The sequence below is a fragment of the Molothrus aeneus genome, chromosome 13 (genome assembly GCF_037042795.1).
Source record: "Molothrus aeneus isolate 106 chromosome 13, BPBGC_Maene_1.0, whole genome shotgun sequence".
In the NCBI taxonomy this organism is placed as follows: domain Eukaryota; kingdom Metazoa; phylum Chordata; class Aves; order Passeriformes; family Icteridae; genus Molothrus; species Molothrus aeneus.
This window is the reverse complement of record NC_089658.1, coordinates 19,557,786-19,572,966: the sequence shown is the minus strand read 5'-3', so window position 1 is coordinate 19,572,966 and position 15,181 is coordinate 19,557,786. Positions and strand designations below refer to the sequence as shown.

Here is a 15,181-nt window from a genome sequence, read left to right as displayed (position 1 = left end):
CAGGGATGCTGTGTCCTGGCCTTGGTCCCACATCCTGTGAGGGGCTGTTCCTCACCGAGCCCATGGATGGATTTACCTGTTGGCAGCCTAAAAACCAGGAAGAAATCCCGGTTTGTTCTTTGCTGGAGCAGCTCCAGGTGCTGATTCTACTCCCCATGGTGCTGCTGCCTCGCTGGTGGTGGGGCTGTGCTGTCCCCTGGGCTGTTCCAGGCTGGGAATTGCCATCCACACCCTGGGAATTGGAGTGCTGCTGTTCTCCCTTTTTTGGGTGGAAAGCTGCTGGGATGAGTTACAGCCTGCAGATGTTTCTGGAAGCTGGAGATTGCCGAGGATAAACCACTGGATCTTGGTGTGTTCCAGGGATGGGATATGGAAATACCAATGGAGAGCTCCCAGGAGAGGAATGTGGGAATGGTTGGAGGCGCTGGAAAAACACCGGGGGCCGTTCTCTGGGATGGTGCTCTGCTACAATGGCCCTGCTTCTCCCTCCAGTGGGTGGAAATCCTGTGAAATGGGGATTGGGAAGAGCCCCAGGGATCTGTTCCATTTGCTTTGGTGCCAGAGGATTGATCCTGGCACTGAGGAGCTGCCAAGGGACCGACCTTGTGCCCCTCACCCCCAGCTCTGCTCCGTGCCCTGGTTTGGGGACACTCTGGAATGTCCATCCTGAGGATGCTTCCCATCCTGCTGCCAGAACCAGCTCCTGCTTCTGGGCTCAGGGATTTATGGATTTCCTGCAGCAGAGGCCTGATGGCCTTCTCTGTGTGGCTCCTGCTGCAGCTGGGATATCAGAGCTGCTTCCATGGATCTCCTGTGCCTGGGGCTGCCCTCAGCTCCCACCTGGAATCTTCTTGTGCATGGGGAATTCCCCCTCCATCCCACAGGGATGAGAAGGCAGCTCTGGAAGGGGTGGGTGGCCCAGCCAGGGCCTGCTCCATCTGCTGTGTCCATGGAGTGGGACAGGACGTCACCTTCTGCTGCCCAGAATGGGTCCTTCCATCAGGAGTGGGCTGGGGCTGTTCCCCCAAAACCTGGCCTTGATGTGGGGATACTTCTCATGGAATGGTTTGGGGTTAAAGCCCACCCAGTGCCACCCCTGCCATGGCAGGGACACCTTCTGCTGTCCCAGGCTGCTCCAACCCTGTCCAACCTGGCCTTGGGCACTGCCAGGGATCCAGGGGCACCTGGGTGCTCCTCCTGCAGCTCTGGGCAAGATGTGCTGGAAATTTCCGTGATGGAACTGTTGGGAGCATGGGCAGAGCCCTCCATCCCCGGGGCTGTTGTTTTGGGGAGCCCTCCATCCCCGGGGCTGTTGTTTTGGGGAGCCCTCCATCCCCGGGGCTGTTGTTTTGGGGAGCCCTCCATCCCTGAAGGTGTTGTTTTGGGGAGCCCTCTATCCTTGGGGGTGTTTTTGGTGTTCCTGGGGGTGTCCATTGGGCTGGCCCCTGTGCCAGCAGGTCCTGCTGTCCATCCCTGCCCCTCAGAGTTCCCCGTGACAAATCCAGATCCAGGCTGGCTGTGGGGACCTGGGGGAGCTCTGCTGCAGCCCGGGTGTCCCCTCATTCATTCCAGGTGTCCCCTCATTCCAGGTGTCCCCTCATTCATTCCAGGTGTCCCCAGCCCGTGATTCCCGTTGTGCTCAGATGCCCAAATGCGATTTCCCTGGGATGCTGCTGCAGGGGCTGTGGGTGCAGGCAGGAGGGTCCCAGGCAGCAGCTCCAGCTCCAAGACCCTCCTGGCTGCACCAGGGCAGGCCTGGGGGCTCTCGGAAGTGGCTCCTGGGATTTCAGCTGGTTTTCTTCCAAGGTTGTGTTTGAAGCAGGGAATGTGTCTGGTTTTCCCCGTGTCTGGTTTTCCCTTCTCTCCCCAGAGTCGCAGTTCAGCTTTTTCCAGCTCAGCTGGAGCGGGCAGTGAATGAATCTCCATGGCTGGGGGAGTGCTGGCATGGCTGGGATTCACTCCCAAAAAGCCCTGGGAGCAGCTGGGGGCCCTGTGCCATTCTGGCTGGGCTGGAGCTCCAGGGAATGTGGGGGGTTATGTCCAACCCCACGGTGGGAATGGAGGATCCCTGCAGGGTGTGTCTGGTTTCAGAAGGGGCTGAGAGCAGCAGGATCCTGGGATGGGACCAGGAAAATGATGTGGAGTTTTCCTCCCGCCATGAAGCACCTGGAAGCTGCTCCTGACCCAATGAGCAGAACTTCCCTGTGCTGAGCTGGCTGGGAGGCTCCTGGGTGCTGGAATTTTCTCCCTTTGACTGGTTCAGCTGCTGCCCTCCAGCCATGGTGTGTCTCTGCCTCCTGGGTGGGATTCCTGGGTTTTTTTTTTTTATCCTTTTTACTGCTGGAAAAGCCAAACTAACCATGTTCTTGGGGATGCAGGATTGTCCCGGGGAGAGGGCTGTGTGTGCTCTGCCACAGCTGTGCTGTGTCCTGAGGACATCCCTGGGCACCTCTGCCCTCCTCTTAACCCCTGGGGCCATCCCTGGGCACCTCTGCCCTCCTCTTAACCCCTGGGGCCATCCCTGGGTGGCTCTGTCCCCCTTTTAACCCCTGGGTACACCCCTGGGCACCTCTGTCCTCCTGCTAACCCCTGGGCACCTCTGTCCCCCTGTTAGCCCCTGTGGCCATCCCTGGGCACCTCTGTCCCCCTGTTAACCCCTGGGGCCATCCCTGGGTGGCTCTGTCCCCCTGCCAACCCCTGAGGCCATCCCTGGGCACCTCTGTCCCCCTGCCAACCCCTGGGTACATCCCTGGGCACCTCTGCCCTTCTGTTAACCCCTGGGTACATCCCTTGATGGCTCTGCCCTCCTGTTAACCCCTGGAACCATCCCTGGGCACCTCTGCCCTCCTGTTAACCCCTGGAACCATCCCTGGGCACCTCTGCCCTTCTGTTAACCCCTGGGTACATCCCTTGGTGGCTCTGCCCTCCTGTTAACCCCTGGAACCATCCCTGGGCACCTCTGCCCTCCTGCTAACCCCTGGGGCCATCCCTGGGTGGCTCTGTCCCCCTGCTAACCCCTGTGGCCATCCCTGGGCACCTCTGCCCTCCTGCTAACGGGGCTTCTCCTTCCAGGCATCCAGCGGGGCGGCTCCCGGCGCGACCGGGCCCGTCCCATCGCGGAGCGTCCCTCGCAGCCCCTGTGCCCCGTTCCCCCCTTGGCTCACTGGTGCTCTCGTTGCAGCAGCAGCAGCTCCAGGCCCAGCACCTGTCGCACGCCGCGCATGGCCCCCCGGTGCAGCTGCCTCCGCACCCCTCGGGGCTCCAGCCGCCCGGCATCCCGCCCGTCACCGGCACCAGCTCGGGGCTGCTGGCCCTGGGCGCCCTGGGCAGCCAGGCACACCTGGCCGTCAAGGACGAGAAGAACCACCACGACCTGGACCACAGAGGTGAGGGGATGCTGCTGTTGCTGCAGCCACGGCCCTGCCACGGGTTGGTTGGAAGGGAGAGGAGGGTTAAAGTGACGCTTCCCACTCTATCGGGGTGCTCCCAGCTGGATCTGGACGCTGCCAGGGATCCGGGTGTCTGGGCACCCTGTGCCCACCTGTGCCAGGGTCTCACTGCCCTCACAGGGAACAGTTCATTCCCAGTATCCCACCCAAATCTCCACTTTTCCACTATGAAGCCATTCCCAGTCTCCTGTCCCTTGTCCCCAGTCCCTCTCCAGCTCTTCTGGAGTCACTTTAGGCCCTGCAAGGGGCTCTGAGCTCGCCATGGAGCCTTCCCTTCCCCAGGTGAACCTTCCCAGCTCTCCCAGCCCAGCTCCAGCCCTTGCAGTAGCTCTGTGGCCTCCTCAGGAGTTGCTCCAGGTCCCTCAGATGTTGGTGGAACTCCCTGGTCCTGTCATGACTCATTTCCCACCACCCTATCCCTTGGGTCAGCCTCATTCAGATCATGGAGTTGCCCTTTTAGGGATGCAGAATTCCCTAAAATGGTGCTCAGCCTTTGGTGGAGCCTGGCTGCAATTCCTGTGCTGTTCCTTAATGGGAAAGCAGCCTTCACCCTCCTCCTCTTCCTCCTCCTCTCCATCACCATCATGGTCAGGGATCCAGCTCTGTGCAGCAGGAACTTGGTGTTTTCCCCATTATTTGGGATCTGAGACCATCTGTTAGCAGATGGAAGGATCTGTGGGTCCAGCTGCAAACCAGCAGTGTTCAGGGTTGTCCTGGCAGATCCCCCTGCCCACCAGCACAGGAGGATTTGGGATATTTCCACTCTCCCATTGGCAGGGCAGGTTCCCACAGCCCCTCTGAGTTGCCGGGCTCTGCTGGGGGATTTTGGGGTGGGAAAAAAGCAGTGAGACAAAAGTATTGGTAGCAATGCTCCTGCTCCATTCCTTCTCCTGGGTGGATTCAGATTGCCAGAGATCCCAGGGGAAATGTATAATTTGGGCACAAAGGAAGGGCTGAACCACCTCCTGGGTGTGGAGCTGTGCCCCTTGGGACAGACACCTGGGGCTGCTGCAGTTCCCTTTGGATCCGGGGCATTGCCAGCTGTGTTTGGCCAGATAAATCACATGGACAAAAAGGGGCAGGAATTGGATGGGAGGGATGGATGGGGGGAGATTCTAAAGCTGGAGAGAGCCCAGACAGGGCTTGAGTTTAAGGGTTTGAGTTAGGAGCACGAGGAGGTTCTGGGTTTATTTTTCTGGTTTAAGACTTATCCTAACTTGCTTTTTTTCCCTGTCTCTGTTTTGGCTGTGCCCTCCCCTCTGCCCTGGCATCTCCTGAAGAGCGAGACTCAAGTGCAGTAAGTCCCATTCCTTCCTTTTGCTCCCACTTTCTGGTGGCTGCACGGCTGAGTTTTATTTATCCCTTAAAAACCCACCTGGTGCCTTGGAGCTGCAGGGCTGCCTTTGGCACAGGTCTTATTAAATAATAAACCAGGCAATAAAATCCCTCATCCTGCCTGGAAGACCTGTGCTGGGATGAGAGGAGTCACCTTCTCCATAGTGCTGGTGGTTTGGAAACGTGATTTAAATCCCTTTGCTTGTGGCAGAAGGTCAGGAAATTCCATCATTTTGGTTGAGTGAGCGTGGTCAGACCCAGATCCCCTGGGTGGTCAGGGAAGTGGTTCATTCCTCATCGCTCCCCCATCATCTGGGCTCACCTAATCTGGGGTTGGTTAATTCTCCAAATTATGCAGGACTTGGAAGCTCAAGCAGCTCCTAACCAGGGAAATCCCTGGATTTTGGAGCTGCCTTGGAGGCTGCCCATGGGATGGGTTCCCTGGGAGCAGGGATGGAGGGGGTCTGGAGGGTGGCAGGAGCCAGGCGGGGGCTGCCCCGCTCATGGAACGGGGCTGAGCCAGCAGCTCCCAGCCCGGTGTCCAGGGAAAATGGGACCTCAGCATGGAACCATCGGAAGGGGCAGCGCAGGGAGGCACTGCAGGTGTCCAGGCAGGGCCTGGCCGTGTCCCTGAGCGGTGGGGCCGGGTCCAGGTGGGGCTAGGTGATCCCAGAGCTCGTTCCCCAGCGCAGCATTCCGTGTGAAAAGCTGCCAGGACACAAAGGGCGGCTGAGCTGCGGCTTGGCAGCGATTTCCTGCCAGCCCCGAGCCCACAAACGGCCCTTTGGAGAGCGGGGAAGGGAAGTGCTCTGCGAGGGGGGAGAGGCAGAGGGGAATTGGGCGTCATTAACCCGCTCCTGGGGCGGGCAGGGGGCCGTCGGAGCCGGGCAGCTTCCCAATCCATAAACTGCGAGCCGGGGTATTCCCCGTGGAGGTTTAATGTGTGCGATAATCAGCGTTAGTCATTCATATTTTCCCCAGCCTTTGCCTGTGCAATAAAAAATATTTAGTTCCTTGGCGGCGGGCCAGGAGCGGGGCTGAATGGATCGATGCCTCTAAATGCCTGACATGATTCTCTGGGAGCTGCGAGGGTTTTCAGCATGACTGCCTGGGAAGAAAGAGCTCCGTGTTATCCAAAGCTGCTTAGTGGGGACCGAGGAGAAACATGAACTGCTTTGGTTCTCCCTTTCAGCCGGGGAAGAAAGGCGGGCACGGCTCAGGAGCGGCGGGGCTGGCAGGCTGGGGGAGCGGGGATGGATCAGGGAATGTGCAGGGAGAGAGCAGGGATGGATCCTGCTGATCCCAGAGACTGAGTGGGGAATGTGCAGGGAGAGAGCAGGGATGGATCCTGCTGATCCCAGAGACTGAGTGGGGAATGTGCAGGGAGAGAATGGGGATGGATCCTGCTGATCCCAGAGACTGAGTGGGGAATGTGCAGGGAGAGAATGGGGATGGATCCTGCTGATCCCAGGAACTGAGTGGGGAATGTGCAGGGAGAGAGCAAGGATGGATCCTGCTGATCCCAGAGACTGAGTGGGGAATGTGCAGGGAGAGAGCAGGGATGGATCCTGCTGATCCCAGGGATTGAGGAGAGGGAATGCAGGATCAGGGCCAGGCATCCTCCTTGTTGTGCTGCTGTTTTCCTCCAGCATTCCCTGGGAATGCCAACACCCCTTTGCTGCTTGGAGCAAGGGCAGAATTCCCCTGTGCCATGGCACTCCTGGTCACGTGGGTTTTCCAGGACATTTTGTGGATGTCCTTTGGCTCCAGGGCTGGGATGCAGCCATTCTGTTGCTCCTCCTGGCTGAGGCTCCCAGCTCTGCCAGAGGGAGAACTCCTGGGCTCTGGAGCTTTCCTGGGAATGCCAGGATGTCCTGGGCTTTGCTGCTCGAGGCAAGGACAGAATTCCCAATGAGCAGAGCTGTGACTTGGGCACTGGGGTTTGCCATTCCTGGCCACGTGCTTTTCCCAGATGTTTTTATAAACAACTTCCTGCGTTTTCCTGCTATTGCAGCAGAGGAGCTCGGGTGTCCATGGGCATCCCCACAGCATTCCCAGTGCTCCCAGTGAGGCTGTTGCTGGATCTGTCCCCTGGATCCTGTGGCATGGCGGGGACCAGGTGGTCTCATCCCTGCTGGGACAGGGCTGTGCTGCTCGTGGAGCCTCGTTTCCTTCTGCTCCCCCTTCAAAGCTTCTCCCATCCCCACAGAATAATTCCGTGTCCCCCTCGGAGAGCCTGCGGGCCAGCGAGAAGCACCGGAGCTCCACGGACTACAGCATCGACTCCAAGAAGAGGAAAGCGGAGGAGAAGGACAGCATGAGCCGATATGTGAGTGACAGTGACGGCTCTGAGGCCACGGGGACACCTGGGGCAGCACCTGGGGGCAGGAAGCGGGATTGGGGTGGTGCTTTCCAGGTGTCACGTGTGTCAGCTGGGACAGAGAGCCGTGGGATCATTCAGGCTGGAAAAGACCTTGGAGACTGTGGGGTCCAACCATCCCTCAGCACCATCCCAAGGCCACCATAATCCATGTCCCCAAGTGCCACATCCGCTCCCCTCGCTGACTGCACCTCTGCCCTGGGCAGCCCCTTCCAACACCCGACCACCTTTTCCATGGACAAATTTCCCCTGATCTCCAGCCTGAATGTCCTGCTGCTGTTGGGGGTGGTTTGGCTCCTCGGGGGGCTGATCCCCCCCCAGTTTTTGGGGTGTGACACATTTTGTCTTCCAGGACAGCGATGGTGACAAGAGCGATGACCTGGTGGTCGATGTCTCCAATGAGGTGAGCTCTGGGTTTGGGATGTGGCAGGTGATTCCTTAGGGACCTCCCCACACTGGCCTGAAGGGGAAGCCGGAGGGAGCCCTTCCTTCCCGCTGTGGGAATTCCAAGGCTTTTCCCACCTCTCAGGACCCTGCCACCCCCCGGGTGAGCCCGGCCCATTCCCCCCCGGAGAACGGCCTGGACAAAGCTCGCGGGCTGAAGAAGGGCGACGCTCCCAACAGCCCGGCCTCGGTGGCCTCCTCCAGCAGCACTCCCTCCTCCAAGACCAAGGACCTGGGCCACGTACGTCCCCTCTGGGGGTGCCTGGGGCAGGGTGTGGGTCCCAGCAGCTGGAGCTCACCCCTCCTTCTCCATCCCTTCTCCCCCCAGAACGACAAATCCTCCACGCCCGGCCTCAAGTCCAACACTCCCACGCCCAGGAACGACGCTCCCACCCCGGGCACCAGCAGCACCCCGGGGCTGCGGCCCATGCCCGGCAAGCCCAGCGGCATGGACCCCCTGGGTGGGTACCAGTGTCACCACGGTGTCACCAGTGTCCCCAGCACAGCTTCGGCTCCTCCCTGTCCACGGGGAACAGCAGCTCTGGGGGGATTGCGTTTATGGGGGATTGCGTTTATGGGGGATGAGGTTTATGGGGGACCCACCCTGGGTGGGTACCAGTGTCACCACGGTGTCACCAGTGTCCCCAGCACAGCTTCGGCTCCTCCCTGTCCACGGGGAACAGCAGCTCTGGGGGGATTGCGTTTATGGGGGATTGCGTTTATGGGGGATTGCATTTATGGGGGATGAGGTTTATGGGGGACCTCATCCAATGGTGTGAGGAGGGAGATCTGGTCATGAAGTGAGCAGTGTTGGGATGAGGGGACACAGCCTCAAGCTGTGCTAGAGGAAGTTCAGGTTGGACATCAGGAGGAATTTCTTCGAGAAAAGGGTGCCTAGGGAGAGGTAGTGGAGACATCATCCCTGGAGGCGTCCAGGGAAGCGGCACTCAGTGCTTTGGGATGGGAGGAAGCTGGTGTTGGGCTAGGGGTTGGACTCCTCCATGGTGTTGGGTTTTTCTGTGGCTCTGCTCTGCTCTGCTCCCTGCCCGTGTCCCAGCCCTGACTCTGTCCCCGCTCTCACAGCCTCGGCCCTGCGGACGCCCATCTCCATCGCGGGCTCATACGCGGCGCCCTTTGCCATGATGGGGCACCACGAGATGAACGGGTCCCTGACGAGCCCCGGCGCCTACGCGGGGCTGCACAACCTCCCCCCGCAGATGAGCGCGGCCGCCGCCGCCGCTGCCGCCTACGGCCGGTCACCAATGGTGAGCTTTGGAGCTGTACGTAGCACTTTTAGCTCCTTTCTCGCTGGGGGGAGGCCTGGGGGGGCTCCTGGGGGCTGGGAGGTTGGGGCTGCTCCTCAGAGCCAGCTGGGCTTTGGATTGAAGGGGTGGGGATGGAGATGCTTCTTCATGGGGTGACGTGCATGTGCCACTGGGTTGGGGTTTCTCCTTCCCGTTCCTTGGCCCCTTATCCCATTCCTCAATCCCCTTCCCATTCCTCTCACTGAACTCCTGTTTTAAGGCAGAACAAGGAGTCAAACATTGCCACTGAGGGAGGGATTGGGGTCTCTGCCACTGAGGGAGGGATTGGGGTCTCTGCCCTCGGGGTGCCAGGCACAACATGGCTGATCCCGTCCCTAGGGGCTTGGGAACAACACAGGGGGAGGGAGCGTGTCCGACCTGGTTCTTGCAGACCCAAAACCTTTGGCTGGTTCCCCTTCCTGCCAGGGGGAAATGCCAGTTAGCTTTGAGCAGCAGGGGAAAAGCAGGAGCTGCCCAGTGTCCCCAAGGGGTCATGGATGGGAAGCCGTGTGGCATTCCTGGCCTCACCCGTGTCCGTGCATCTCTTGGCAGGTTGGGTTTGACCCTCACCCACCCATGCGAGCCCCAGGCCTGCCCTCCAGCCTGGCATCCATCCCCGGAGGGAAACCGTAAGTCCCGCTTGGATTTTTGTGGGATCGCAGGGGACGACGAGTGGCCGGGAGGGAGACGAGGGAAGCCTTCACCCAGGGCTGGCGCTGTGAACGCGGCGTGACGGCCCCCAGGAGCTCCATCCCTGGAGCTGAGCCCTTTCCCGCCCCGGCAGGGCGTACTCGTTCCACGTGAGCGCGGACGGGCAGATGCAGCCGGTGCCGTTCCCGCACGACGCGCTGGCGGGGCCGGGCATCCCGCGGCACGCGCGGCAGATCAACACGCTGAGCCACGGCGAGGTGGTGTGTGCTGTCACCATCAGCAACCCCACCCGCCACGTCTACACCGGCGGCAAGGGCTGCGTCAAGATCTGGGACATCAGCCAGCCCGGCAGCAAGAGCCCCATCTCACAGCTGGACTGCCTGGTGAGGGCTGGAGCGCCTGTGGCGGGGCTGCTGCTGTCCCCAGGGCTGTGTCCCCTGCCCTCACCCACCTCTGATGCTGTTCATCATCTTCGCCCCGTTAACATCAACATCTCTTCCCCACATTGTCATCTATGTTCCTCTTTCCCCCGCTGCCCTCCCTTTCTTCTTCCCCCCTTAACACCCTGTTGCTATTCCCCGTTACCAACTCTTTGTCTTCTGTTACTGTCTTATTCCTCTTCCCGTTATCTCTCTTTCCCCCTTTAAATTTCTCTTTTCCTCTTCTCCCACCAATGTCCCTTTTCCTCTTCTCACCATCAAATGTAACTTTTCCTCAAACATCCCTGTTCCTCTTCTCCCCGTCAGCGTCCCTGTTCCTCTTCTCCCCGTCAGCGTCCCTCTTTCTCTTTCCCCACCAACATCCCTTTTCCTCTTCTCCCTATCAACGTCCCTGTTCCTCTTTCCACACCAATGTCCCTGTTCCTCTTTCCACACCAACGTCCCTGTTCCTCTTCTCCCCATCAACCTCCCTTTTCCTCTTTCCCCCACCAACATCCTTTTGCCTCTTTCCCCATCAATGTCCCTTTTTCTCCCCATCAACGTCCCTTTTACCCTTCTCCCCCATCAACGTCCCTGTTCCTTTTTTCCCACCCCCTTGCATTCCCTTTCTCCTCCCTCTCCACACCCCTTTCCCTCTCCCACCCCCATAACCCCCTTCCCCTTCCACCACCACTGCCCGGTCCCCAGGCGGTCCCTGACGGTCCCTTGTGTCCCCAGAACAGGGATAACTACATCCGCTCCTGCAAGCTGCTGCCGGACGGCCGCACGCTGATCGTGGGGGGCGAGGCCAGCACGCTGACCATCTGGGACCTGGCGTCGCCCACGCCGCGCATCAAGGCCGAGCTGACGTCCTCGGCGCCCGCCTGCTACGCGCTGGCCATCAGCCCCGACGCCAAGGTGTGCTTCTCGTGCTGCAGCGACGGCAACATCGCCGTCTGGGACCTGCACAACCAGACCCTCGTCAGGTGAGCCCCACGGGGTCCTGCTGCTCGGGGCTCCTGGGCTGGGGAGGACCTTAAAGGTCATTTTTATCCCGTCACGGTCCTTTTTTATCTTCTGCTGGTGTTTCTTTTCCTCTTCCCCCACAACGTCCCTTTTCCCCCACAATGTCCTTTTTTCTTCTCTTTTTGTCAGTGTTCCTTTACCCCTTCCCCCACGTCCCTTTTCCTCTTCCTTTTGTCAACATCCCTTTTCCTCTTCCTTCCATCAATGTCCCTTTTCCTCTTCCTTTTGTCAACATCCCTTTTCCTCTTCCTTCCATCAATGTCTCTTTTCCTCTTCTTTTTGTCAGCATCCCTTTTCCTCTTCTTTTGTCAGCATCCCTTTTCCTCTTTCCCTTCCCCATTGCCATCTCTTTCCTCTTTCCCCCCATCATGGTCCCTTTCCTCTTCCCCCCCCCTCGATGTCCCTTTCCTCTTTTCCTTGGGCAAAACACCTTCCACTATCCCAGGTTGCTCCAAGCCCCGTTCAACCTGGCCTTAAACGTTCCAGGGATGGGGAGTCCCCCATCCTGTCTGGGCTGGAGCCAGGAACACGCTCTGGTGATGCTGCACCATTTCCTGGTGCTCATCCCTAAACCAGCCCAGTCCTTGGCCAGGCTGGAGCTCCTCATCTCAGGATGCTCCTGGATGGATTTCCAGGAATATTTGGCATGGACGAGCCACCTGAACATCATCTGAGCACCTCGAACGCAGCTCCGTGCCTTTTCTAGCACTCCCCTTGCAGAATTCCATGATTTTTTCCCTGCTCCCAAGGCAATTCCAAGGGCACACAGACGGGGCCAGCTGCATAGACATTTCCCATGATGGTACGAAGCTGTGGACGGGGGGCCTGGACAACACGGTGCGCTCCTGGGACCTGCGGGAAGGGCGGCAGCTGCAGCAGCACGACTTCACCTCCCAGGTGGGCAGGGGAAGGGGACACAGGGGTACAGGGGGCAGGGATCCATCCCCCACGGGAAACACGGGGCCCTGCTCAGCCCCTGGCTCCTGGGAGGGGCTTTTCCTGCTGGGAAAACAGCCCTGGGAGCTCTGAGCGTGGCTGTTCCCGCTGGTTTCGGGGTGGCCCAGGAATGCTGGAGCTCCCTGGGTCTTGTGGCAGCTCCTCTTTTCCATCCTTGCAGGATGAGGCTGCTGTTGAGGAAGCAGCTCTTCCCATGGGATGCCTGTGGATGTCACAGGGTTCTCTGGGTGCCCTGGGGGTGGGATAGGACAGAGCTGGGACCTTGTGTCCCATTGGCAAGGGCAGCAGTATCCATGGGGATGGAGCCATCCCAACCCAGGGATCTGCCTCTCCCCACCTGCTCCATCCATCTGGGGCTGGCCAGCAGCTCCAGCAGTGCCACAGCAGTGCCACAGATCCCACAACAGTTGGGTTGGGAGAGGCACCTTGAGGATCTCTCTTCCCACCCTTCCGTAGGGGGCCAGGAATTCCCGCTGATCTCCCCATATCCCACTTCTATCCACAGATCTTCTCCCTGGGATACTGCCCGACGGGCGAGTGGCTGGCGGTGGGCATGGAGAGCAGCAACGTGGAGGTGCTGCACCACACCAAGCCTGACAAGTACCAGCTGCACCTGCACGAGAGCTGCGTGCTCTCCCTCAAATTCGCCTACTGCGGTGAGCAGCAGGGCAGGGATGGGCACCCTGCAGTCCTGGAGTGGGCTGGGTTGGGAGAGATGGGCACCCTGCAGTCCTGGAGTGGGCTGGGCTGGGAGAGATGGGCACCCTGGAATCCTGGAGTGGGCTGGGTTGGGTTGGGAGAGACCTTAAAGCTCATCCCTGGGGCACCTTCCACCTGACCCCACCCCAGGACATCCTCATGGATGGGGATCGTGGGATCATGGAATGTTTGGGGTTGGAAGGAACCTTAAATTGGGACTCTGCCCACTGTCCCAGGGTGCTCCAAGCCCCGTTCAGCCTGGCCATGGACACTTCCAGGGGTGGGAGACAGGGATGGCCATGAACTGCAGGAAGGGACAGTGCTCAGTGCAGCTAGGGGGGCTGAGCACGGATGTTTCCTGCAGGATCCAATCCCATGGATGCTGCATTTGGGGTTTATTCCCATAAACCCATCCCAGTTGTGGTGGGGGTTATTCCCATAAACCCATCCTGGTTTTGGCAGTGTTTATTCCCTGGGTTATTCCCATAAACCCATCCTGGCTGTGGTGGGGGTTATTCCCATAAACCCATCCTGGTTTTGGCAGGGTCTATTCCCATAAACCCATCCTGGCTGTGGTGGGGGTTATTCCCATAAACCCATCCTGGTTTTGGCAGGGTTATTCCCATAAACCCATCCAGGTTTTGGCTGCAAACGGCCACAGAGCACCACTGGAGGTGGGAAGCAGCACTTGGAATCTCCCAGCAGAGTAGGGCTGGACAGGACTCCCCAGGGAACCTCCAGGTTTTCCTATTTCTCCCAAATCTCTGGGCTCAGACAGGAAAGGGTTGGGGAGGTGACACCGGCAGGGTTCAGCTGCTGATCCCAAATTCCCAATGCAGGGAAGTGGTTTGTGAGCACTGGGAAGGACAACCTGCTCAACGCCTGGAGGACGCCCTACGGAGCCAGCATCTTCCAGGTGGGAGAGCTTGGGAAGGGCACGGGGTGGGGGCTGCTCCAACATTCCCATTCCCAGTTATCCTGGAGAGAGGGGAGACCCTTCAGGATGGCTGGGTTGGTGTCAGAGGTGGGATGTGGTGCTGACCCCACCATGGATGCTGCGGGGAGCATGGAGCGTCCATCCCAGCCCGCTGGGTTCTGTCTGTCCCAGCCCGCTGGGTTCTGTCTGTCCCGGCCCGCTGGGTTCTGTCTGTCCCGGCCCGCTGGGTTCTGTCTGTCCCGGCCCGCTGGGTTCTGTCTGTCCCGGCCCGCTGGGTTCTGTCTGTCCCGGCCCGCTGGGTTCTGTCTGTCCCGGCCCGCTGGGTTCTCTCTGTCCCACCCTGATGGGTTCTCTCTCTCACCCTGCTGGGTTCTGTCCCCCACCCTGCTGAGTTTTCTCTCCCACCCTGCTGGGTTCTCTCTGTCCCAACCTGCTGGGTTTTCTCTCCCACCCTGCTGGGTTCTCTCTGTCCCACCCTGATGAGTTCTGTCTTTCACCCTGCTGGGTTCTCTCTGTCCCATCCTGCTGGGTTTTCTCTCCCACCCTGATGAGTTTTCTCTCCCATCCTGCTGGGTTCTCTCTGTCCCACCCTGCTGGGTTCTCTCTGTCCCACCCTGCTGGGTTCTGTCCCCCACCCTGCTGAGTTTTCTCTCCCACCCTGCTGGGTTCTCTCTGTCCCATCCTGCTGGGTTTTCTCTCCCACCCTGATGAGTTTTCTCTCCCACCCTGATGAGTTCTCTCCCCTCCTGCTTTTCCCAGTCCAAGGAGTCCTCGTCCGTGCTGAGCTGTGACATCTCAGCGGATGACAAGTACATCGTCACGGGCTCTGGGGACAAGAAGGCCACGGTCTACGAGGTCATCTACTGATCCTGGGATGTGCAGCCCTCGGGAATGCTCCGGGAATGCCCAGGGGAGGCCCCGGGCCCGGCCCAGCTCCGCCCGGCACCCACCACACTCGGATTTATTTGGAGATCTGCAACTCTGGCACACATGGAAGCCCTAAACGGATTTTTATTTGATTTTAAGGTTTTGGGGTTCCTTTTGATTTTTTTTTGGTTTTTTTTTTTTTTTTTTTTGGTTTTCCGGTTCTTTCCGTCTGGCTTTGGTGGCACTATAAAGGACTCCTTTTTTTATTGGGACTTTTTTTTTTGTGCATCCTGCATAAGACTTGTGAAAAATGTAAATACTGGACTAGGAAATAGCGTGGGAAGGGGGGGACCCCTCCCAGTACACTTAGCTGTGTATTTTTGTCTGCTGTAATTGTATTCCACTGATGGTTTTGGTGGTGGCAATTTTATTCTGGGGGTTTTTTTGGTTGGTTTTTTTTTTTTTGTTTCCTTTTTTGTTTTTTGGGGTTTTTCCCCCCCTTTTCCTTCCCCCCCCCCCTCCGGAAGTGTCCGTGGGGACTTTGCCATCCAGGCTGAGCAGAGATGTCCACTGGTGAAAAGTTGTTCCTCCTGTCGTGCGTCGTGTGTTAGTGATGGTGGGGAATCGCTCGGATCCTCAGCTACTGACGGGACATCAACACAATCACCTTGGGGTTTGTTTTTTATAGATGGATTTATGGATTTATCCTTATT

General features: G+C 58.9%; 1 protein-coding gene across 11 annotated transcripts in view; it reads left to right on the top strand.

Moving 5' to 3' along the window:
* TLE3 (TLE family member 3, transcriptional corepressor) overlaps window positions 1-14,654 on the top strand; it is a 28,882-nt gene extending 14,228 nt beyond the window's left edge. For 3 of the 11 annotated variants that reach the window (XM_066558448.1, XM_066558449.1, XM_066558447.1), the window contains exons 8-20: window positions 3,182-3,386; window positions 4,730-4,746; window positions 6,994-7,113; window positions 7,517-7,567; window positions 7,694-8,069; window positions 8,692-8,873; window positions 9,465-9,541; window positions 9,697-9,946; window positions 10,721-10,968; window positions 11,758-11,905; window positions 12,471-12,621; window positions 13,504-13,580; window positions 14,361-14,654. In XM_066558448.1, coding sequence (XP_066414545.1) covers window positions 3,182-3,386; window positions 4,730-4,746; window positions 6,994-7,113; window positions 7,517-7,567; window positions 7,694-8,069; window positions 8,692-8,873; window positions 9,465-9,541; window positions 9,697-9,946; window positions 10,721-10,968; window positions 11,758-11,905; window positions 12,471-12,621; window positions 13,504-13,580; window positions 14,361-14,468 — 2,010 coding nt within the window. In that variant the 3' untranslated portion in view covers window positions 14,469-14,654. Of the gene's footprint in view, window positions 1-3,181; window positions 3,387-4,729; window positions 4,747-6,993; window positions 7,114-7,516; window positions 7,568-7,693; window positions 8,070-8,691; window positions 8,889-9,464; window positions 9,542-9,696; window positions 9,947-10,720; window positions 10,969-11,757; window positions 11,906-12,470; window positions 12,622-13,503; window positions 13,581-14,360 lie in introns of all 11 variants that reach the window. The other 8 variants (XM_066558457.1, XM_066558452.1, XM_066558458.1 and 5 more) reach the window with 5 other exon arrangements.
* Window positions 14,655-15,181: the final 527 nt, after the last annotated feature.